Source organism: Castor canadensis, chromosome 9 (assembly GCF_047511655.1).
Source record: "Castor canadensis chromosome 9, mCasCan1.hap1v2, whole genome shotgun sequence".
Classification (NCBI taxonomy): Eukaryota; Metazoa; Chordata; class Mammalia; order Rodentia; family Castoridae; genus Castor; species Castor canadensis.
The window spans coordinates 81667340-81690742 of record NC_133394.1 but is presented as its reverse complement, the minus strand read 5'-3'; the positions used below and the strand labels follow the sequence as shown (position 1 = coordinate 81690742).

Sequence of the window (23403 nt, the reverse complement as noted above, 5' to 3'; positions counted from 1 at the left end):
TTGTGCCAGTGAGGTGGCATATGCCTGTAATCCCAGCACTTGGGGTCTGAGGCAGGAGGATTGTTGAGTTTGAGGCCAGCTTGGGGTATACAGAGAGACCCAATCTCAAACTCCTTCCCTCAATTATTAGGAGTAAAACCAAAACATGCACCAGTTCAATAGGTGTATACCAAAGGCCATAAGTTGTGTAAGAGCTGGCTGTGGAAGAGCAGCTAAGATTTGGCCTGGTTAGCTTTATGGGAGTCTCTACTTAACAGCATCTACAACAATCCATCTGCTTGTAACAAGGATCATAGTCGGAGTGAGTTGAGTGAGCCTACCACAAGGACCAGCATGCCTGCATTATAAAATCTTTTGAGAGTGGTGATAATTTTTGCAGTCCCACAAGGGATTGCTTCTGTACACTTGGTCCTTCTTTTCACAGTGTCTCATCTGTAACTCAGTGTGAGGGCTGTGCCAGCAGCAAAGTATACTGACCCCCAAGTTCTCATTAGAGACTGAGAAAATAACTTCCAGGGTAGGCTCAAAGATCCGAAGGATCCCCTGTGAGGTGGACTGGGGTCAAGATCCGTTTATCACCTAGTCTTCATCCGCTTCTAACTGAGGGGCCAGGAGGACTTTTCAGGTTTCCTGGCATCCCTGTAAAATCAAATACTGTATTCAACAACCTTCACAAAGTCTGAGCATCACCTTTTGTCTAGTATACAATCACTCTGTTAAATGGTCATAGGTCCCTTTGGGAAAGAACTGGAGGAATGTGCATTAGTTGTTTTTTTTTTTTTTATGGTGGCAGGGTACACTCCTCTTTGATCAATGACTCAGGGTCAAAGATCTGGCTCATGTTTGTGACTGTGTAAGAGGACACGGTTCTGTACTGTGGCTGCTGATGTCCAGCCTGTGTTCATCACCTCTCTTTTCCCAAGTCACGTTAAGTCCATATATATATATATATCCTAGGACCATAGCCATGGCTCTCTGAGGGTCAACAATGCGTCTGTTTTGGCCGTGTTGCCCAAACGGGTTTATGTATATCTCCCCTATTAGGTTAAGTGCTGCCACCAAGTCGTTGACATTTTGAAATCCTTTAGCTCCTCTGGCAGAAAGAAGCCCATTTCTATGGCAGAATCTCCCTGTCAACTTGACTACTAAACTGAAGATGCTGATGTCACCTTTACTTTTCACTTTCATAAAAGTCCCTGGACTTTCCTAGGGAACACAGTAAATTCTTTGGTTTTATATAATAAATCCATTGTAACATTCCTGAGTTCCTGAACTATCTGATTTTTTTCACTACTCTGCTCTACAGTACCAGGATTTTTAGCTCATTTTCTGTAGGCTATCGTGGCCAAGTTTAAGGAAGGCATTCCAGAAACATAGTAGAACAAACTTCAAGGATCCTGGGAGCCCTGAATCACAAGGGAATGCTCCCACGCCAAGAACATCTTCCTACCACTTTCATATTGCCTCTGTTTCCTTCTCTGCTCATTTCAATACTTTTCAAACTGGCTCCTGACTTATTGATTCTCAACTTCAAAGCCACCCCTCCTCTTTTTTTACCTACTCTATAAAAAAACAAAAAAATAGGTATGGTTCCTCTAAATATTTCTTCCTTGTCATCTGACTCAATGTTAAGCATTGCCAATAGAAAACACAGTCACTTTAACAGGAAGTAAAGAATTCTGTATTCCTCATTCTGGAGTGCGCTCTCTGTTGGCCCCTGTCTCTATATTTGTTTCTTGCAGTAGACAAGAGCCACCAACAGCAGCCAGGAGCTTCCACTGGTACTCCTGGAAAAGACACTATACCCTGAACAGCTTTTCCTGACAGCCTCCAGGGTACATTACCCACCCCAGAGGGTGATTTCCAGCAATTCTGCAGGTGGGCAAAACAGTGACTTGTCTGTCATCCAGTAAGCCATAGCTATGCCGTGAAACAGGGTCTCCATCTCAGCCTGGGATGAAAGAGCTCTTCCTTGGGCATTCTGTCTCATCTCTAGGGTAGTGGCTTCTCCAATGGTCCTCTAGTGCTACTTTCTTTGAGAGTTCTCTATTTATCACTATCCAACCCCTCGTCCTGCCAATTCTCTATTACAGGTAGTACTTCTTTCTGTTAAACTTGCCCTGTTCTCATTACTATGTGGGTTTTCTCTAGTGATTAAACCAGACTGATATAACCTTCGAGATTATTCCTCACCTGCTTTTCTGGCTTTTGTTAGTTTATAAGAGTAGGGCCTGTAAGTGTTGGGTCACACTACTTCTTCCTGGAGCAGGGACTATATTTCCCTGTTCTTTCTGTGCTATAACTTGACTCATGTTTATTGGCTCAGAGGAAATGAAAGGCAGCAGGGCAAGCATAGCTTGTAGGTGAGGTCTTTGTCTTAGAGGAAGCTTATCTACTGTACAATGTGGGAGGAAGGGAAAGGCTTGCTGGTCTAGAGAAATTTGGGGAATGTGGCTGTTCAAGATTTTTGGACTCTTCTACCTAAATATTCCTAGACCAGACTGGCTTTTTTCCTATCAGGGCCCAAACTTTGACTGCAGAAAGCTGGTGAGACTGTGAATGCAGTCTTTGAATTTCTTCTCCCCTTACAATTAAATCTTAGGCTCAACTTTTAGCTCAAACAGCCATATGTTTGCATAATGTAAGGTTTTCTTTAAATAGTGCAAAGAAAAATTTCTGAATTTCATGCCATAGCTTGCATAGATAATTGACTGATCTGACCTTGTAATTTTCTTTTTCTAGTTATCTAAAGTCATTTAAAGCCAACCAACTCTACTCCTTAGCACAATGGCTTCTTGTGTTGTTCAAGATCCACTGCCACCTGCAGAAACCATGCTCTACACTGTGCTGCACCTTAGCCACTGCCGTGAAGTAGTACTGTTCTATTATTGCTGTATTCCTGTCCTTGTCACCACTCAGCTCCACAGTTGCAGTGAGCTCTTACCAAGGTGCATGATCCAGTTCCAGAATCCTATCCTGCAAGTCTCACTCTGAGACTGGAAGGCTCACCACAACTGCATCAGCCTAGGTTACTTCAGGAAAGCGAGTCCAAGGCAGGCTTTCCCCATGGGGAGCTTGTGGAGTGATACCAGGGAGGTGAGTGTGAAGTGTGAACTGCGAAATGTGAAAACTCAGCACAAGGGTGTGATATTGGTACGGTCACTGCCACGAGCAGTGGAGACTCAGGACTCTGAGGAGCCATGTAATATTCAGGATTTTCCACCCAAGAGGTAGAAGAGAAGAGCATTTGTCTATAGCTTCTTGTTCTCCATCGTTCAGTTGGGTGACATTCACTCCCTGTGCCTCCAGGACAGATAGATTGGGTCCCTGTGGGTGTATGTTGCAGTCTGGGCATCAGAAAAGGCCCAGGGCAGAAAGAAAGCTACACTGTACAGCTGCCTTGAGCTGCTGTAAGTTGATATCTGGCAAGACTGATGGTGGCAGCAAGGCTGGAGTAAAAGATGGGATGAGAGAATGTGTATGACACAGTGAACAAGGAGGAAAGTACTGTAAAGTGAAGTTCTCAAGGTAAGCCGAGCCGGACCATGTAAGATCTTGAAAGCTGTGGTTAAACATTTGACTTTTTTCTAAGTGTCTCAGGAAACCATTGAAATGGTTCTAAACAAGGAGTAATGTGATCTGCTTCAGGATTTTAGAAGATCATTCTATGAGTTGCATGGGAAATGAGTACTGGGCACAGAGGACATTTAGGAAGCTGTTATAAGACCTGTGTGGTGGCACGTACTGTAAATCCAGTTACTCTGGAGGTGGAGATCAGGAAATTCACAGTTTGAGGCCAGCCCAGGAAAAAAACGTTAGTGAGACCTCCATCTCAACAAACAAACTGAGCATGGTGGTATGTGCCTGTAATCCCAGCTATTCAGGAGGCGTTGGTAAGATTGTGTCCAAGGCTGGCCCCAAACAAAATGTGCAAAGTCCTATCTGAAAAGTAACTAAAGCAAAAGGGGCTGGGAAAATGGCTCAGGCCCTGGGTTTAAACAACAACAACAAAAAGTAACCCACTAAAACCCTAAAAGCTATTATAGGAGTCCAAGGGAAAAGATGACGGTGAATTGGCATAAGATGATGGTAGTAGACAAAGGGGAAATGTTTGAGTTGGAAAAGTATTTTGGATTTGAATTAGATAAGATTCACTAATTTGATCTAGAAACTAGCAAAAAGTAGGATTCAAGGATGATTCTTGGGTTTTTTACATGGGAAACATTGTGTTCATATGATCCAGTAATTCATTTGAGTGCATACTCAGAAACAATTGAAAGCAGAGACTTACACTATTTGCATATCAAAATTCATAGTAGCATTATTCACGGTAGCCCAATTATGGAAGCACCCTAATCCATTGATGGATTAGTGGATAGACAAAATTTACCTGTACATACAATGGAATATTGTTCAGTAGTGAAAAGAAATAACATTTGGATATGTGCTACAACATGGAGGCACCTCAAGGATATTATACTAAGTTAAATAAGCCAGATGCAGAAAGACAAACATTAACTGTTTCTACTTATATGAGACATCTAGAACAGCCCCACTCAGAGAGACAGAGAGCAGAGTGGTGGTGACTCACAGGAGAGGGGAGGCAGGAGGCCTGAGGAGTTGCTGGTTATGAGAATGGGTACAGAGTGTTAGTTTGGGATAATGATGGTTGGTGGTGATGGTTGCACATGTCAGTGTTAGTGAATTGCAGTTAAAATGGTAAATTTCATTATGTATGTTTTACCAATATAAAAAAAGAAATAGAGTATTGAATTCAATATAGGGGATTCCATATCCAGATTATTAACAAATGAAGAGTGCATATATGCCAGCTGATAGGAGAAGAGGACGGTGGGAGGTGGGGATGGGAACTCTCCATTGAGGAGGTAGGTGCAGCTAGCTCTTGTACAACGTCCTGCAGCACTGTGGTTATATTGTGTAATCCCACAGTTCTTAGTTCTTTCTCCAGCTCTAAATATTGGTGAGAGGTTGCTCATGGAATCTTATGTGACTCACTAAAAAGAACAAAAATTACTGACTCAAAGTATGGAAATTCCCATATTTTGTCTTGCAACTACCTGCTGAGCAAGATATATGTTTCTTCCACATAACAAATGTCAATGGAAACCTTGAAAAGTATTTATTTCCAACTGCAAAATCACATTTTCTTTTTTCCCCCACTGCTAACTCATCTGTATTTGTTACCTCTTAAAGAAGAATGTTCGTGGGCACTTTGTTGAGTAGGGGTCTTACAACCTACCTAGGAAGTTTTGTTTCTCTAAACGGTACTTTTCTTTGGAAAACAAGGCTTGGGGAAGAGTTCCTCCCATCAAGTTGTTTCAGTTTCACATACTAATTTTTCTAGACTAGTACATGCAGAACTATAAAGGATGGTAAATTTACACAGTGTGCCCTACAAGATGAAACTCAAGCTGTATGTTAACAAAAATTTTCTTTTTAAAAGTCGAGGTATCGCAGAACACTTCAGTGACAAAAGCAAAATCATATTTTCTGTAATCTCTTTTATGTAACGCATGGTAATTTTTGTAAAGACTGTCCTTGAATGAGTTTATCTTGCCCAATAACTAATCTGAGATAGAGTCTTCAAGACCTTCTTGCTTTTAATATGAATGATCTGTTAACAGGAAGTTTCTTGGGCTCTTTGAATGTCCTTGTCATGTCTCAGTCCCATCTTAGAACACTGAGTGCTTTGAGGGAATGCTTATCTCTGCACAGTGGGCTATGTTTAATTTTTGGTTTCTGCTTTGCTAGAGTAAGGTCTATTACAAATTTATTAAAATTTCACTGATAACTGATCTTTGAAAATGACATTGCATGGCTTACTGCATGGAGTGTGAGTTAGGAAGACTCTTAGGGACCTCTGGATGGTTCCACAGCTGCACTGTAGTTGTTACTGATGTGTTAGAATAGCCCTGTAGTTGTTCTAGCAGATTTTCTCAAGAAGGGTTGAGGGGGGTAGGGTAAGGAGGGAACTTGATTTTCTGAGCACTTAGATGTGCCAAACCTCTTGCTAGCAGAGCTGCATCAGGATATTGGCTTATTCTCTATTTTATGTCTAGTGATTCTTATTCTTCCTTCAGATCTCATCACCAATGTTGCTTCTTATGTGGAGCTTTCTCAGACTTGACCAAATGTTCCTATCATACATTCTCAGAGCACCATGAACCTCCACCATAATATATATCATGCCTGAAACCTGATATTTGTGTGATAAATTTTACTAATGTCTATCTTCTCAGTTAACGTCTAGGTTTATGAGGGTTGCCCAATCAACCAGAGGTGATGGTTTTGCTTACCATCAGATTCACAGTATCTGCCACAGTGATTGTTTAACAAAGAGTTAGTGAACAAACACATGGTTAGGAGTATGAGAAATTTAAATACCTAAATTTAAATTCTCATGTAATAAACCAAATAAGGACCCAAAAGATGTCAAGTCCAAATCCTTGAAACCCATAAATATTACCTATTTTGGAAATAGTTTCTTTGGAGATATAGTTAAGGGTTTAGAGATGGTGAGAGTATCGTGGATTATCTGGGAAACACTAAATGAAGTAATGTGTCTTTATAAAAGAGAGGCCAAAACAGAAAAACGGAAAGACAAAACAAGAGCCTGGAGTGATGTGATCACAAGCCATGGAAGGCTGGTGGCCACAGAAGCTGGAAGAGGCACAGAATAGTCTCCATCCTTTAGAGCCTCCTAAAGGAGCATGGACCAGCTGGTACCTTGACTTTGGCAATGTGAAATTGATTAGACTTCTGGTCTCCAGTACTATGAGACAATAAATTTTTTTTTAAAAGCTACTAATTTGTGGAGTTTATTACAACAGCCAAAGGAAACAAATACACCTGGCCCTACAAATTATTAGATAGGCTGTATGACCTCAGGCATTTTATTTAACTTTGAACTGTCTGAGTCTGTATCCTCATGTCTTAAGTAGGAAAATCATACCAGATGTCCTGATAAATATGGTAATATATGAAAAGTGCATTGCAAATAGTAAGACCATATTGTAAATGCTTTAAAGAATAATTATTACAGGCAGGGGGTGCTCTCAGGTGGTAGAGCGCCTGCCTAACAATCGCAAGGCCCTGACCCCTGCAAAAAAAGGAATAATTATACCAATTTTTGTTAGATACTTTGCAAATTATCACTTTTAATTCTCATAGAGCTATGATGTTGTGTACCACATTTCCTCATTTTATAGGTAAGGAAACAGACCTAGAGAAGTTAAGCAACCCTCTCAAATTGAATGAAAGATACCATGAGGATGATTTTTAAAATATTTCAGAAGTGCTTTTTTTTTTTTTTTAATATTCCGAGTATCGTATTGCCCAGGGACACCCCATCCATTGAAATAATGGTTTCAGTGTTTCAGAAGGACAGATACGAATTAGAACAAAGACATGACTGTCAAATGGGATTTTCAAGTCTCCAGCACAGGATTAATCTTGAAAGCCAGGCTTTGTTAAGTGAGAAAGGGTTTTAAAAATTCTTTCAGCAAGAAACAGGACTGGGGGTATTTGTCAAGTTTTGTCTGACTGAAAGAACACAGAAGATATGAAGAAAATCCTTGCCATAAGGAAGAGAGAGGGAGAAGAAAGTTACTTCTGACCCAATGGATTGTCTGAAAGAAGGGAGAAATGACAGGAGTGAAAGCAAGTATTAAGAATTTAGTGCTGTAGTTGTAATCCTATCTATTCGCCAGGAGGCAGAAATCAAGAGAATTATGGTTTGAGGCTAGCCAACACAAAAAGGGCTGGCAGACTGGCTCAAGTTGTAGAGCACCTGTCTAGCAAATGCAAGGGCTTGAGTTCAAACTCTGTTACCACTAGTGAGAGAGAGACAGAGACAGAGAGAGAGAGAGAGAGAGAGAGAGAGAGAGAGAGAGAGAGAGAATTTAGTGCTATGCATGGTGATGCACACCTGTAATCTCAGCACTCAGGAGGCTGAGGCAGCAGGTTTGCAAGTTCCAGGCCAGTCTGGGCTACATATTGACACCCTGTCTCAGAAAAAACCCACAAACAAACAAACATAAAAAGGAACTAACCTGACTTCCTATCTTGCTATATTTTGGATCTTGAAAGTCCCCTAAGGCTCATGTGTTAAAGGCTTGGTTTCCAGACTGTGTTGCTACCTCCTGAGGTGGTAGAACCTCTAGGAGGTGAGGCCTAGTGGAATGGAGTTAGTTCATTGAGGAATGCCTTTGAAGGGGTATCAGGATCCCACTTCTCTCCCTTCCTTTGTCTTTTGCATCCTGGCCATAAGGTGAACAACTTGCTCTACAATGTGCTCCACACCATGATGTGCTGCCTTGCAAGAGGCCCAAAAGCAACAGAGCCAAGCAACCATGGACTGAAACCTCCGAAACCATGAGCCCAAATAAACCTTTCCTCCTTATATGGTAACCTCAGGTATTTGAGACATGGAAAGCTGACTAGCACATCTTCTGCCATGATCCTGCACTTGGGATAACTCCTCACATGATCTGTAAGGCCTTATTAAATGTTTGGCTCAAATCAGTCTCTGTAGCCAATGTCTGTAATCCTCATTACTCAGGAGATGGAGATTGGTACCATCTGAGGTTCAAGGCCAATGTGGGCAAAATGTTCACAAGACTTCATCTCAACCAATGGTTGGGTGTGGTGGAACATACCACAATGGCATAAATAAAGCAAAATCCAATCTCAAAAATAACCAATGCAAAAAGGGCTGGTGGCATGGCTCACGTGGTAGAATGCCTGTCTAAGAAGTGTAAGACCTTGAGTTCAACCCCTAGTACTCCCTCCCTAAAAAATGATTGGCTCTAGTTTCTGGACTTACTTTCATCAGTCCAGAAACAAGCTGGCCAGGGATGGTGTAACTACTTGAGAAAACCATTAAAGACTCAGGTTCTTTCTTGCACCTTACTCTGCCACCCACTCTGTAGATCTGTCATTATAGTTGCAAGCTAGCTGCTCCTCTTTTAGGAAATTTGTGACCTAAAAGAATAAAGAGTGGAGGTGAAATGACAAAGGGGTAAATGGTGTTTGTCAAATGAGCCAGCAGTTCCTTTTCACCAGGAAAACGGTACCTTCCCAAAAGACCCACATAGCTGACTTCCACTTTAATCTCTTTGGCCAGAATGACTCCTTTAGCTGAAGAGAGCATAGGGAAGCTAAATTTTAAACTAAGCACTTTTCTACATGAAACAAGGAAGAAAAGGTGTTGGGAAGCAACCAGAGAAAGCTAAGTACTGGTATTTTATTGAGACAGGGTCTCTATGTTGCTCAGGATGGCTTTGAACTACTAGACTTAGGTGATTCTCTTGCCTTAGCCTTCCAAGTAGCTGGGACTACTGGTGGACGCTACAATACCTGTTTGATATTTATTTTTAAAATACACATTTTAGTAAAAGTATTTTGTTACCTGAAAGAACTGTCAAGGATAAACAAAGTTGATACTAAAGTGACTCCAGAAAAGATTTTATTGAATGCTACTAAGGCCATAGGAAGAGAGTCCATTATGAATTTCACTTCCCTGAAACAAAGGCTGACTTTTTAAAGGCAGGGCTGATGTTAAGGGAAAGGAACTGAAGGATTTGAGGCATTTGTATGCTTGTGTGTGTGTTCGTGTGACCAGGTTATCTGGGTTTAACTGGCACTTATCCAGAGAAGAAACCTCTATCTTTATGACAGGAGGCAGTCGTGCAAGTTAAAGCCTGGTACCTAGTTTTCATAGGTATGTTTGCATCTTCAAGGGATGGCTCTCAGGTCCTTTAGGAAACTGTTGGCTGGTAGACTTACATCTCAAAGATTAGAGAAAGATTTATAATTGCAAGCTTTCTAAAGTAACTTCTCTAAGAAGAGTTAAGGGGCCTATCTGCCTATGACCACGTTTTGGTTGGAAAAAAAAGAGAAAATTCTCCAAACTTTATCAGGCAGGCATGTTAAGGAAGTCCGGGGTCACCCCAAAGACAAGGTTTTAAACTTCTGGATGCCATATTAGAGTAGGGTCAAGCCTCTTAGTGCAGAGGTTTCCGAGTCATTATGTACCGGGTTCTGCAATTTTCAGGATATGGTTGTTAAAATTTGATTAATCTGACTTTTAAGATGGTCAATGCTTTACACTGTGTCTGAACCGCACCACTGAAACAGTGGCGTATGTACTTAAAATTCTCAAACCTGCAACACTAATAAGTTAATGAGTAAATAAAAGATTACAAACTGCTTTGGACAACCTGGGTTTCCAACTGAATACTTTTTGCTTTTCGAGTTTATTATCCAGGCTGTGTGCCCATTTCACAGCTTGTCTATCTGCCAAGGGTTCCCTAGGGCCAACCACACCAGGCAAAGCCTCATCCGAATGTCTCGCTCAGAAAGGAAACGTCTCAAGATACATGCATTACAATCTCTTCTACCTCTTCTTCTCGTAATCACGGGTAGTTCAAGAAAGGACCAGGACGCTGGGGGTTCTGTTATATACTCCTGTCATAAAACGCAGGGCAGCAAACTTCTCTAAAACTCTCTTTCGGCCGCTTTCGTCCCGCCGCAGTGCCTGGTTTCTCCCCACTCTCCTTTCCTCTCGCGCTGTCGCGGGACTTTGCTCCGCCTGCTCAGTACGCCTGCGCCGACGGGGAAGCGGGACCGGGAAGGCGTCACCCACTCCGCACGACTTTTGTTTTGCGGCATGGCTGTAAAGCGCTGTCGCGCACGTGGAACGTCATGCGGCCCGAGCCGCTGTTCCCGGCTGCTGGCGCTGGGGCTGTCGGAGTTAATTGTTGGTGTGAATTTCCGCCTCGCACTGGGGAAAACGCCGGGTTGTAATTTTGGGAGAGTTCGTGGTCTGCGTGTGTTTATAGTTAGAGCGTCCTCTTTTCGGGAGCGGGAGGGCGGCCGATCCTAGTGCCCGCCAGATTCCCGCAGCCGCGGCGCGGGCTGTGGGCGGGCGGAGGCCCAAGCCGAGAGCTGAGTAGCTCCGCGAAGCCGCCCGCCGGACGCCGATGGCCGGACGCTCCCTGGGGAAGGCTTTAGCCGCAGTGTCTCTCTCAGTGGCTCTGGCCGCAGTGACTGTCAGGTCCTCAGGCTGCGGCGGCATCCCGGCATACAGGTATCCATTCCCGTCCCATCCCGTGGGGCTGGGGTGGGAAATCCGCTTCCTTCCCCGCGGATTGCTTCCGAATCTGTATAGCCGTATACACGTTTTTAAAAAGGCTCCGAAACGTGTTATCTGTCCTGTGAGGAAACTAGTGACAAGGGCCTTTCTTGACCTCTTATTTTGACGTTTGCCGTCCTCCATCGGTCACCAACATTATGATCACCAGAGAGTTTAAATTGCACTTGTTGGGGACGGTATTCCCCCGTGTCATTTGAACTGGCTTTGTTTCTATCAATATGAGTAATAGATGTTGCTGTCTACACAGGAGGGCTGGTACTAGGTTGCCTAGACTGACGGCGTGTGCTAGGTGCCGTGAGGACAAGTCAGAAGTCCCTCTTTTCCCAAAATTCACAGTAGTGGTGGGCATAGTTTCCCCAGCTTTGTTTCTTAGTGTGACTTATAAAGTTAGTAAGCCCAGATTTCTATTATGTTCTCTAACGCCAGTCTTCGCATACCCTCCTCCTCCCTTTTAAAAACTTTGATTTTATCCTGTGATAAATCTTTGTCAGGTTTTAGTTTTGAGGGTGAGGAGGGAGGAGGATTAATTTTCCTGATTATTGCCCTTGAGCCCACTGGGTCAAGCTTGAACGTCTTCCTGGGCTCTCTTGTAGGAGGGGCATTTCCTCTGCACCCTGTGTGTGTATTTTATTTTTTGCATTCAATATGTTTTATTTTATTTAATTCACATAGTACACCTTAATCAGGAGATATTTCCAAATGAAAAAAATTCAAGTTAAATATTTCAGATAAATGTGTCCAAGGTTACACATGAAGTATTTTTGCAAAATAAGGATATAAACCTAGTTCTGTTGACCCAAGTGCAAATTTTAGTTGATTATTCTACTTAATACCTTCTAGGAAAATTTTTCAAAGCAATTCTTAACTTTCCTGATATTTAACTGGAAGCACATATAGGATGAGTGCCCTGGAGAGATATCAGTCTGCTTTCTTTTCTCACATTTTTCTAATCTGCAATTCTTTTTTTTTTTTAACATAACATTTTATTTTATTTATTTTTTTATTTCTTCCTTCTAACCCCCCCTCCCTTTTTCCTGCCCCCTCCCTCTCCCCCCCTACCCCCTCGCTTCCAGGCAGAAACTGTTTTGCCCTTATCTCTAATTTTGTTGAAGAGCGTATAATCAATAATGACAAGGGGGTTTTGCTAGTTGAGATTGTGTGTGTATTTTAAATCCCAAGGAATCTTATTTCTTTATTATTTATTTACAGTACCACTTGAGCCACTCGACCAGCCCTTTGTATATATTCTTGAACATAATTTGTTCTCTATTTTGTAGCCCAATATGATTCCACCCACTGTCCATCTTTCTGACAGTGGTTAAAACCTCTCACACACTAGTGGCCTACTTCCTCCGCTGCTGTAGATTTAGTTTCTTTATAATTATCTTTGTCTTCTTTCATTGTAATTTGGGGAGGAAATGCTGTGTCTGTTTTCTGGGAGTTACTAGTGCTATTTTTGTTAGTTTCCTCCAGAACAATGTAAAGTTTCATTTTAATAATGCTGAGAACCCTAGGTTAAAGAGGTGTATGCAGAACCGAAGACTTCATACCGGCTTAGAAGAAAAAGCCAGAAGCTAAGCCAACAAATAGGTGTTGGAGTATTTCATATTACAAAGCATCTGTGGAGAGAAAAAAAGAAATGGAGCATCAAGATTTTTATGACTCTTTAACAATTGAGGAAAACCCAGAAAATGATAGTTTTGCAATTAATGCTTGTGTGTGTGTGTTTTGTTTTTTTTTTTTTTAATTCTGGTTTTTTGGTTTTTAAACAGGGTCTTGCTATGTAACCCAGGTTGCCTTGAATTTGTGATGCTCTAGCCTCAGCGTCCAGAGTGCTGGGAGAACAGACATGTAGCACCATGCCTGCTGTGGTGTGTATGTGTTTTGAGTACAATGTTTCAAATGTTTTTCCTAGAAAGAATGATAACATAGGTAGTCCTGTTCCTGGATTTCAAATGGGATCCATTCACACCATAAATCTGTGGAGAAAATTTATATTTTGTTCCTGTTTATACATATATAAATATGTGACTTAAAAATGAAGTCGAGATAATAATAGGGTTGTGGATAGAGCCTGGAGTTCTGAGCCATTTTGCCTGGATTTGGATTCTGATTCCGCAATCAGTTGTATGACCTTGGATAACTTGTTTAGCCTTTCTGGGCCTTAACACATTTATTTCTAAACTCAGAGTGGTGAGGACCAAAAAGTTAGTAATATTGCAGTGCTCAGCACTGTGTTGAACACAGTAAACCCTCGCTATATACATCTTGCTAATTATTAAGACTGTTAGCATTCTTATAGATTTTCCTCATTTCAAAGCACTGTCAGTATTGCATTTAAGTTTGCCAGACCTAGGAACTGGGTTTTACTTTGTAATATCTACTTCATTAGCTATGTAATTTCCAAATAGGCCCAATATATTTCTTGCAACTATGCAATTAAAAAAGCTTTAGGTTTTGTATTTATATATAAGTATTCTTGTTCTGATCCCTTTCAGTGTTGCACATGAAACAGCAGATGAAACAGCATTAGTACTTCTCTGTGTGGTAAGACGAATAGTCTGATTTTTAAACTTTTTCTTACACAATTAAATTTTTTGTTCAAGTAAACAAGTGTGTAAGTTTTCTCTTGTCAGAGTTGGTAGCAGATTTGTGGACTTCTACATGCTGGTTCTTCCTAAATCAGGGGTGAGAGAACCTCAAAATACTTTAAAAACTGATTTTTTTCTTGGATGGGATAGAGTGGAATAAGATCAATTTCCTGTGGGTGTTTTTTTCCTAGCCAACTCCCAACCATGAAGCATGACTCATTTTGTAATAGAATTCAGTTTGATACCAGGGCTCCATGTTAGTTTTGCTTTTAAAATCACATCCTTGGAATCTGTTGCTAATTTTGATGAATACTTGTCTCATATTTATACATTTTTATTTAGCATGTGTTTAGAATGACTGAGGAATATTTTTACTTTTCAGAGTATTCATTCATTAGTTGCCAAAGGTGTGGCAACTAAACCAAGGAAGTCATTCAACTAAACCAAGGAAGTCATTGTAACATGAAAATATGAGTGAATTTCTACACTCGTGCCTCCACCCCTTTTTTTTTTGGTGATAGGGTCTCACTATGTAGCCCAGGCTGGGCTTGAACTGGTAATCTTTTTGCCTCATCTGCCTGAGGATTACAGACATGTGCCACCATGCCTGGTGATTTACCACTTTTAATAAAGTTAGTCACAAATTAAATATCTTTTGCCTTTCACAAGTATTCAGTCTTTCTGGGGATTTTAACTTCTTTATTGGTCACGTTTCCCCTGAATTTTGGGTGTTTGAGAAAACCTTCCCTACACAGAGCTAGTGCAAAATCAAATAGCAGTGTCAAAGTCTGTAAATGGGATAAAAGAGAACAGCTTGGATTGCACATAGCGCTGTAGACACCCCAAAACAGGAAAGAAACCAGTTAAAAATCAAGGGAGAGGAATGGAGGTGTGGCTCAGTGGCAGAGCACGTGTCCAGCAAGCGCAAGGTCCTGAGCCCAACCTCCAAGTGCCACCAAAAAAAAAATGCATATACATATTTATCTATATATGTGTGTGCGTGTGTGTGTGTGCGTATGTAAATATTAAGGGAGAGAAAACAGTTCGGCAGTGTCTCACAAAACTAAATATACTGTTTTTGTATGATTCACCACTCACACTTTTTGGTATTTACCCAAATGATTTGAACACTTCTGTCCACACAAAAACGTGCACACAAATGTTTTTAGAAGCTTTATTCATAATTGCAAAAATTTGGAAGCAGCCAAGATGTTCTTCAGTAGGTGAATGGGTAAATAAACTGGTACTAAAAAGAAGTATCAAGACATGAAAAGACAGAGGAATCTTACATGCTTATTACTAAGTAAAGCCAGTTTGAAGAGGCTGTATGATTCCAACTGTATGACGATTTTTGCTACCAGAAAGAAAATAAAGAATTGGGGGGATGGGTGGATGAATTGAGAGAGAAAGATGATGGTTTTAAAATAGTTACTGTTTAAGGCAATTTAGGTTCACAGCATAACCAAATGGAAAGTACAGAGATTTCCCATGTACCCCCCACCCTTACACAAACATAGCCTCTTCAAATGGAATGTACCTACAGAACATTCCATTCAGTTACATTGGTAACACTTATTGAACCTACACTGACATCATTAACACTCAGTTAGGGGTCACTCTTGATGTACTTTACGGTTTGGACAAATGTGTAATTACATTTCTATTATTCACTATACACACTCTGTTGAAGGGCCAGGTGGAGGTGGGATATGCAGCCTTTGAAGGTCAGTTAAGAATTTTAATTAAAAATTACTAGGCAAGTGTAAATACATGATTTGTCCTAGATGCATAGAATTGGTCATACCTCCCTTTATTTGGTATGTTTGGGTAGTCTTTCTTTTTTTCCCTTGCTTCCTTTTCTCCTTTTTATTGTTGTTTTTCTCATCCCTTCCAAACACCTTCCTTTTTTTTCCCTGTTTCTCAATCCTTTGCTCCTTCCTTTCTTTTCCTTCTTTCCTTCCTATTCTCCTTTTCTACCTCAATCCACATCAGCACTGTGTTTTCTAACCCATATTAAGAACATGATGAGGGCTGGTGGAGTGGCTCAAGTGGTAGAGTGCCTGTCTATTAAGCATGAGGCCTTGAGTTCAAACCCCAGTAGCAAAAAAAAAAAAAAAAAAAATGGTAATATGGGTCTTTTTTAAATTATAGTTTCCCCATATTCATATCATAAATAGTATCGACATTTGTAGTAGTCAAAATAATGCCCTTTCCAAGATGTCCACATCCTAATCCCTGGAACCTTTGAATATGTTGCTTTATATGAGAAAAGAGACTGCAGATATGATTTAGGATAAGGACTTAAGATGGGGAAATGGGTTATCCACCTGATGATTAGCATCCTTAAAAGTGGAGAGGTGTTCCTGGCCTGTGGTTAAAGACAGACGTGACTGCAGAGCAATGGTCAGGGAGGACTCAATGTTGCTGGCTTTGAAGATGATGAAAGGTGGCCGTGAGCCACAATGAATAAAAATAATGAAAGTCAGTAACCTTATTCCTGATCTTAGTGGAAAAGCTTTAATTCTTTCATCACCATAGCATCAACTGAGGGCTTTTATATCTGCCTTTTATTATGTTGAGGTAGTTCCCTTCTGTTCCTAGTTTGTTGAATATTTTTATCATGAAAGGGTGTTGAGTTTTGTCAAAGGATTTTTCTGCGTCAGTTAAGATGACCATGTGATTTTTCCCTTCACTCTCTATGTGGTGGTATCACATCCATTGGTTTTTGTATGTGGGACCATCCTTATATTTCAGGAATAAGTCCTTCTTAGTTATGATGGATAATCCTTTAATGTGCTGTGGAATTCTGTTTGTTAATATTTTGTCTTTTTTTTATATCAGTATTCATCAAGGATATTTGTTTGTACTTTTCTTGTAGTGTCTTTGTGTACTTTTGGCATCAGGATAATATTAACCTCATAAGATGAGTTTGGAATTATGCTCTCCTTTATAATTTTTTGAAAGAGTTTAAGGAGGATTGATTTTAATTGTTCTTAAATGTTTGGTAGAATTTACCAGTGAAGCTGGGTCCTGGACTTTTGTGTTGTTGGGAGTAAATAGATACTTAAAAAAAATCATATTTTAAAATTATGTAGAGCCCCATTCAAACTTTACCACCTATGTCTGTGTTTTCCTTTATGGCTTAGGAGTCAATTCAGAATCAGTGATTACATTTAGTTGTCAGGTTCTTTTTTCTTTTTTTTTTAGGGATAGGGAAAACACAATCTTTACTAATATTTATGCATATCACAGAAAATAGGTTGCTTAGTATTGAACAAGTTAATTGAGTATAGTAGCAATCTCAGCAGGCAGAGAGGGGCCTAGGGCAGAAGAATTAGAGGACAGAATGGACTACATCAGGAGACTGTCTTAAAAAAATTAAATAGCTCATTTAACACTTAAGTTCAAGTTGCAAATTTCTGAAAAATGCATGAAGTATTATCTTGTGTGAAAAACAAGAGCTAGGGCTGGTGGAGTGGCTCAAGTGGTAGGAGTGCCTGCACAGCAAGCATGGGGGCAAGAAAAGAGGAAGGTAGGGTAAGAAAGTAATTGAGGGTGTAATTTGATCAAAGAACTTTATATGTCATGCTCATTTAGTTTTTGTCTATCTGAATGAGTTCTTCCATCTTTATCTTTCCTGCTCTTAACCAATTTCAAGGGTACAGACCTTTATTCTGTAAGATGTCCCTTAACCAGGATGTGTTCTATATTTCTTCCTGCCCAGATTTGGGTCTTCTGTTGTCAGAAATGATTGTTATGCACTTCTCAGAGCATAATGTCACTAATTCCACCATGGTCAAGTTAGTGTTTGCCCCATCAAATTGACTAGTATTGTGAGAGCAGGGGAAAGGAACTGTCATAAGTTTATCATGTTTTCAGAATCCCTGTTCTAATTTAGATGTTCTTATTAAGAGTCACCAGGAATTTTTATTTTTAAGAAAAGTTTTTAGGTTAAGAGGAAACATAACAAAGTTTTGTTATGCTCTGAGGCTAGTGTCAAGATTTGGCTATTATTATTATTTTTTACATATGCTAGCCAGTTATTCCACACTTGTTTATTTAAGTTTTGCTCTAAAGTTTAATAATCACTGTCTACCTTCTAAGAATATTACAGTAATTGCTTTTTATTCATTGTAAGGAATTTATAACAGTATATTTTTATTTTCCCATTCTTTTTTGGGTATTTTTGCTGTATGTTTTATACATGCTTGTTAGACAGCTGGTGGTTTTAAAAGAAACATATTTTTTTACATAGCCTCTTAAGTGTGAAGCCCTGAGTACCATACCCCCAAATAAATAAATTCAGTCAGTAGGTTCCAATGAATAAGATTTAGCTTTTAAAAATTATATTTGAAAACCTGTCACAGATCATCTGTTATGCATCACATTTTCTTATTTTTAAAAAGTTTTTGAAACTTAAAAACCTTTTTTGGGTCTTTGGATTACATTATTTAATTAATATACTTTTGGTATTTCTATAAAATGTTTTCCTTTTTTTCTTCCCCAGCAACTCGTTTTCATCCTGTTGGTTTCATCTTAATGCCAACATCATGTCTGGTTCTAATGGTGCCAAAGATAATTCCCATAACAAGGCCCGGACATCTCCTTATCCAGGTTCAAAAGTTGAACGCAGCCAGGTTCCTAATGAAAAAGTGGGCTGGCTTGTGGAGTGGCAAGACTACAACCCTGTGGAATATACTGCAGTTTCTGTCTTGGCAGGACCCAGGTGGGCGGATCCTCAAATCAGGTAAGCAAATAAGCTGACATTAGGTGTGTGGAAGACTTTCAGAGAAGGTCATGGTTGTATTTGTGAATGATCACTTTTACACTTGAGGAAAATTTTTGTCTATGCTTGGCTTTATTATAACTCACTCTCCACATTTGCTTGATTTTTTTTTTTTTTTTTGCCAAATCTAAACAGTTCACATTTGCTTATTCTTTTTGGGGTTTTAAGAGAATCCTTCCTGATAGGCAAATCTGTTTTGGTTTGAAATAATTGTTATGAAATAATAAAAACTGATAGTTTCTGTACATCTTTTATGGTTATTTCCCAACATAGCTAGATTTATATTACTAAGAATAGGATGATGAGAAGTTAGACCAGTATGAAAAAATTAGGACAGGAATAGTAATGGGGGAGAGAGAGAAGGAGAGAGTAAGAATGTGACTCAAGCAAAATGCTTTGACTAAGTTCATAAGTGCTGCACCGGCTCACATTATTTTTTTTTTCAGTTTTGTCAAGGTGCAATTGGCAAGTAAAAATTGTATATATTTAAGGTGTGCAATTTGGTGTTTTGATACATGTATTCATTGGGAAGTGATCACCACCATAAAACCAATTAACATATCCATTACAGCTCACATACTTTACTATTTTTTTGTGGTAAGAACATTTGAGAGCTCTTGTCAGCAAGTGTCAAGTGTACAATGCCATTATTAACAGCTATGGCTACCAAGCTGTCCCGTAGGTGTCTAAAGCTCACCCACATGCAAAACTGAAACTTTGTATTTTTCACAACATCTCCCCAGTTTACCTACTCGTTTCTTTTAGTAGTAAATATAATGATAGAGGGTTTTTCTTTTTAAAAAAATAGTTCTTATTTATTAAATTTATTTTTATTTAGCTTTATTTTTTGATAAAAACATAAAAACTGCACATATTAATGGGGTGCCATGTGATGTTTCAATCCATCTGTGTATACCTTATGTAATGCTTGAATCAGGTTAAACACATTCATCTCCTCAGACATTTCATTTGTCCCTTCTTTATGGTGAAAACATTCAAAATTCTTTCTTCTAACTTTTTGAAATATATATAATCTGGAAGGCAGACATGGTTATCTCTATAGAAAAAAAATGCAGAAAGACAATACATGTTCTTACTCATATGTGAAAACTAAAAAAAGTTGATTTCATTGCGTAGAGATTAGAATAGTGGAACTGGAGGTTAGAAAGGGCCCTGGGGGTTTGGGGATTTAGCTCAGTGGAAGAGTGCTTGTCTGGCAAGTGCAAGGCCCTGAGTTCGGTCCCCAGCACTGAAAAAAAAAAAAAAATAGAAAGGGCCCTGGGAGGTTGGCCAACCAGTAGATACCAAAAATACACTTAACACTTATACAATAATTGTGTTATTCTATAGCACAGTGTGGAGACTAGAATTGTGAACAATTTACTACATATTTTATAAAGAACTAGAAAAGAGGAGTATGAAGATTTTAAAGAAATGATATGTAAGAAGTTAGAAATGCTAATTACTTTGCTTATTACAATTCTATACATATGTCAGATTATTACATTGTATCCCATGTATATGTACAATGATTATATACGTCCTTTAAAAAACCAACAGTACAAAAAATGGAAGGTCAGAAAGTTTGCTTTTGCCAATGGGTGCAGAGCTGGTAGGTGGTGTAGCTTGTACCTTTCAACTCACCCTTACTCCAGAGTTCATTCTCTTGACCACTTTGTTAAATTGCTACCCTGGTTTTTAAGCAGTTTTAAAAGTTTGATTCATTAGGCAAGTTTGTTATAAATGACAGTCATTTCAAGTCATTATTTAGATAAGTAAAAAAAATTGCTCTTTGGATGGCTCCAGTATTGGTTCTTCTTCTTCTTCTTCTTTTATTTTTTTTCTGAGACACAGCCTTCTCACTATGTAGCCCAGGCTGGCCTAGAACTTGTTATCCTCTTGCCTCACCCTCCCAAGTGTTGATATTATAGGTGTGGTTCATTAGGTTCCTAAGCTTCTCTATGGATTTATTCCTGTGATTTGAATTTTACTCATGGTTTTTTTTTATTCAAAGATGTTTGTGATTTTGTGATAATATTTGGATTATTAATCATGGGGATAACTTGTAGCAAACTTACCAGCTTTAAGTGAGCTCTGCCTCCCCCATTTTAAAGGATGTACATACTTACACATCCATCATATACATAACTAAGATTAATGATATTGGCAGGGTTGCCATATAATGTAAATAGACGAAGGTTAATACATTTTCTTGGTTTTCATTATTTGATTTCTCTTTATTTTTACTTCTTATTTTTTTGTGGTACTGGAGTTTGAACTCAGGGCCTCATGCTAGCTAGGCAGGTTGCTCTGACACTTGAACCACACTCTCAGGCCTTTTTGATTTAATTTTTTTCCAGTAGGATCTTGTGGGTTTTTTTTTTTTTCCCTTTCTGACCTAGACTCAGATACTCCTATTTATACTTTACTTGTAGCCTAAATTACAGGTGTTCCTCATCACACCAAGCCTTTTGTTGAGATGGAAGTCTCACTAACTTTTTGCCTGGGATGGCCTTGAATCTCAGTCCTCCTAATCTCCACCTCCCAAGTAGCTATGTTTACAGGTGTGAGCCATCATGGCTAGCCCTGATATTTTGAGACAGGGACTCACATTGTAGTCCAGGCTGGCTTGAATTCACTGCCTTTTTTTTTTTTTTGGTGTTGATGTGTACTGGGGTTTGAACTTGGGGCCTTGTGCTTGCTAGGCAGGCGCTCTACCACTTGAGCTACATCCCCAGTCCTGAAACTCACTGTCTTCTTGTGTCAGCCTCCTGAGTGCTGGAATTACTGGGGTATACCAGCATGCCCAGCTCAGAAAAATTTTTAAGAGGTGAATTTATCACCAAACAAATCAAGCTTTACTGTGAACCTTAATGCTTCAATTATATCTAGATTCACACTTGTTTTTCTAAGTGATGAATTTCTACAGTCTCAAGAGTATATTGTAACTCTGGCTTTACAATTTCATCATTTTCATTTTATATTTGTGTGTTAGGTGGTGGATTCATTAGAAATCTTGAAAGAATGCTTGGATCATTCCAATTGGGCATTATTCTTCAGACAGATCACAAATATATTCCTGTACTCACTTACTGAAGTTAAAGTAAGAAAGAAAGTGAAACCTATGTCAAAACTGCACAGGAAGTCCGCAGTAGTAAAAACTAATCTTTAAAACTTACTGTTTCTCAGGGATTCTGCTTCATATGAAGAACAGTTTGTTTACATTGTTAAGCTGTTGTAATAGGTAGTCATTATTTCCTGTTTTGCATCGGTTTTTCTCATTACAGTGAAAGCAGCTTTTCTCCCAAGTTTAATGAAAAGGATGGGCATGTCGAGAGAAAGAGCCAGAATGGCCTGTATGAGATTGAAAATGGAAGACCTAGGTAGGTACTGGGAATGGAACATCTAACAATAATGGGTCTTCAGAAGGTAAAAATTATTGTATAATTGTTTGTGCCAAAAATTTTACTTATGTCATCTAGTTAAATCATCATAGAACTCTGTGGGTGGATACTTTGAGTTCCATTTTACAAATAAGGAAAGTGTACAACAAACAGCTAGTAAGTGGCAGAGGCAGAATTGGAATATATCTTTTTGTAATTTTATCTTGAAGGTAGAAATAATTATTTGAATAAATTGAGAGAAAGCATTGAAAGTTGTATTTTCAGTTGTTATTTGTTGAATAATACTTGAAGGTAAGAATTTATCCAAACATGTAAGACTAAAAATAAGGGTAATTCAATATTTTTAACATCAAGGTTCTCTTTATAAACTTTCTTTTTTTTTTGCAGTACTCGGGTTTGAACTCAGGGCCTTCACCTTAAGCCACTCTATCAGCCCTATTTTTGTGAAGGGTTTTTTGAGATAGGGTCTTACAGAATTATGTGCCCAGGCTGGCTTTGAACCACTATCCTCCTGATCTCTGCTTCCTGAGTAGCTAGGATTGCAGGCATGAGCCACCAGCTCCCAGCTCTAAACTTTTAAAAATGATTTTTCTACTGGGCATGGTGGTTCATGCCTGTAATTCCAGCACTTGGGAGACAGAGGCAGGAGGATAGTGAGTTCCAAGCTGACCTGGATGAAATGGTGACTTTCAGGTCACTCTAGGCTACATAGTGAGACCCCAAAAAACATTAAAATGATTTTTCTACACAACTTTCTTTTCCTTAAGAAGACATTATAAAAGTGAGGAAGAAAGGTAGAAAAGATAAAAATGAAAAGATTAGTAATGATAATAAAATAGTAATAGAGTTAATAATAAAGATAAGATTAATAAGCCCGAAATAAAATAAGGGAAGTATCACAATCATGGTATATCTTATAAAGATGCTGCAGTCTGTATTCTCAGTTCCTCTAGGACAAGGAAATGTGAGTGTTTTTCTCACCCTCATTTGAGTCCTTTAGTTTTGCTAAGTTCTTTCTTTGTCATAATTTATTCACCTGTCTATGTTATTAGTCTTTTCAAGTCAAACTTTTGATTTGATTTATTCCCTGGGTACTTTTCTGGGTAAAACATATGAAAGGAGATGTATATATATCTAAAAGGTTAGGCAGCAAAGTCAAGGTAGAGTGTTGTTTTAGTTAAGATTTGACTAACAGAAGCCAGCTCTAACTTGCCTGACAAAAAATCAAATTCATTTTGAGAGTATAGGATTGCCTCAGCAGAATTGCAGCTTGCTTTAGGAAAAGGTGGAATTGGAAATCCACCAGGACCTGCTTTGCCTCATTTCTGCTTTTCTCTATATGTTGGCTTCATTTCTCTCTCTCTGATAACAACCTTCTTTGTTTCTCAGGCTATAGGCAAGTTTATGTGTCTATTCCATAGTTTCTAGTTTACAAGTCACAGACTT

At 39.2% G+C, this 23403-nt stretch overlaps 1 protein-coding gene across 5 annotated transcripts in view; it reads left to right on the top strand.

Moving 5' to 3' along the window:
* The window catches only part of Nudt9 (nudix hydrolase 9), a 64383-nt gene that overhangs the window by 27115 nt on the left and 13865 nt on the right, over positions 1 to 23403 (top strand). The window contains exons 1-3 of one of the 5 annotated variants that reach the window (XM_074041792.1): positions 10676 to 11110; positions 18275 to 18514; positions 21841 to 21936. In XM_074041792.1, the coding sequence (XP_073897893.1) occupies positions 11004 to 11110; positions 18275 to 18514; positions 21841 to 21936 (443 nt within the window). In that variant the 5' untranslated portion in view covers positions 10676 to 11003. Of the gene's footprint in view, positions 1 to 10675; positions 11111 to 12948; positions 13048 to 13699; positions 13724 to 18274; positions 18515 to 21840; positions 21937 to 23403 lie in introns of those variants that run through there. The other 4 variants (XM_074041789.1, XM_074041793.1, XM_074041794.1 and 1 more) reach the window with 4 other exon arrangements.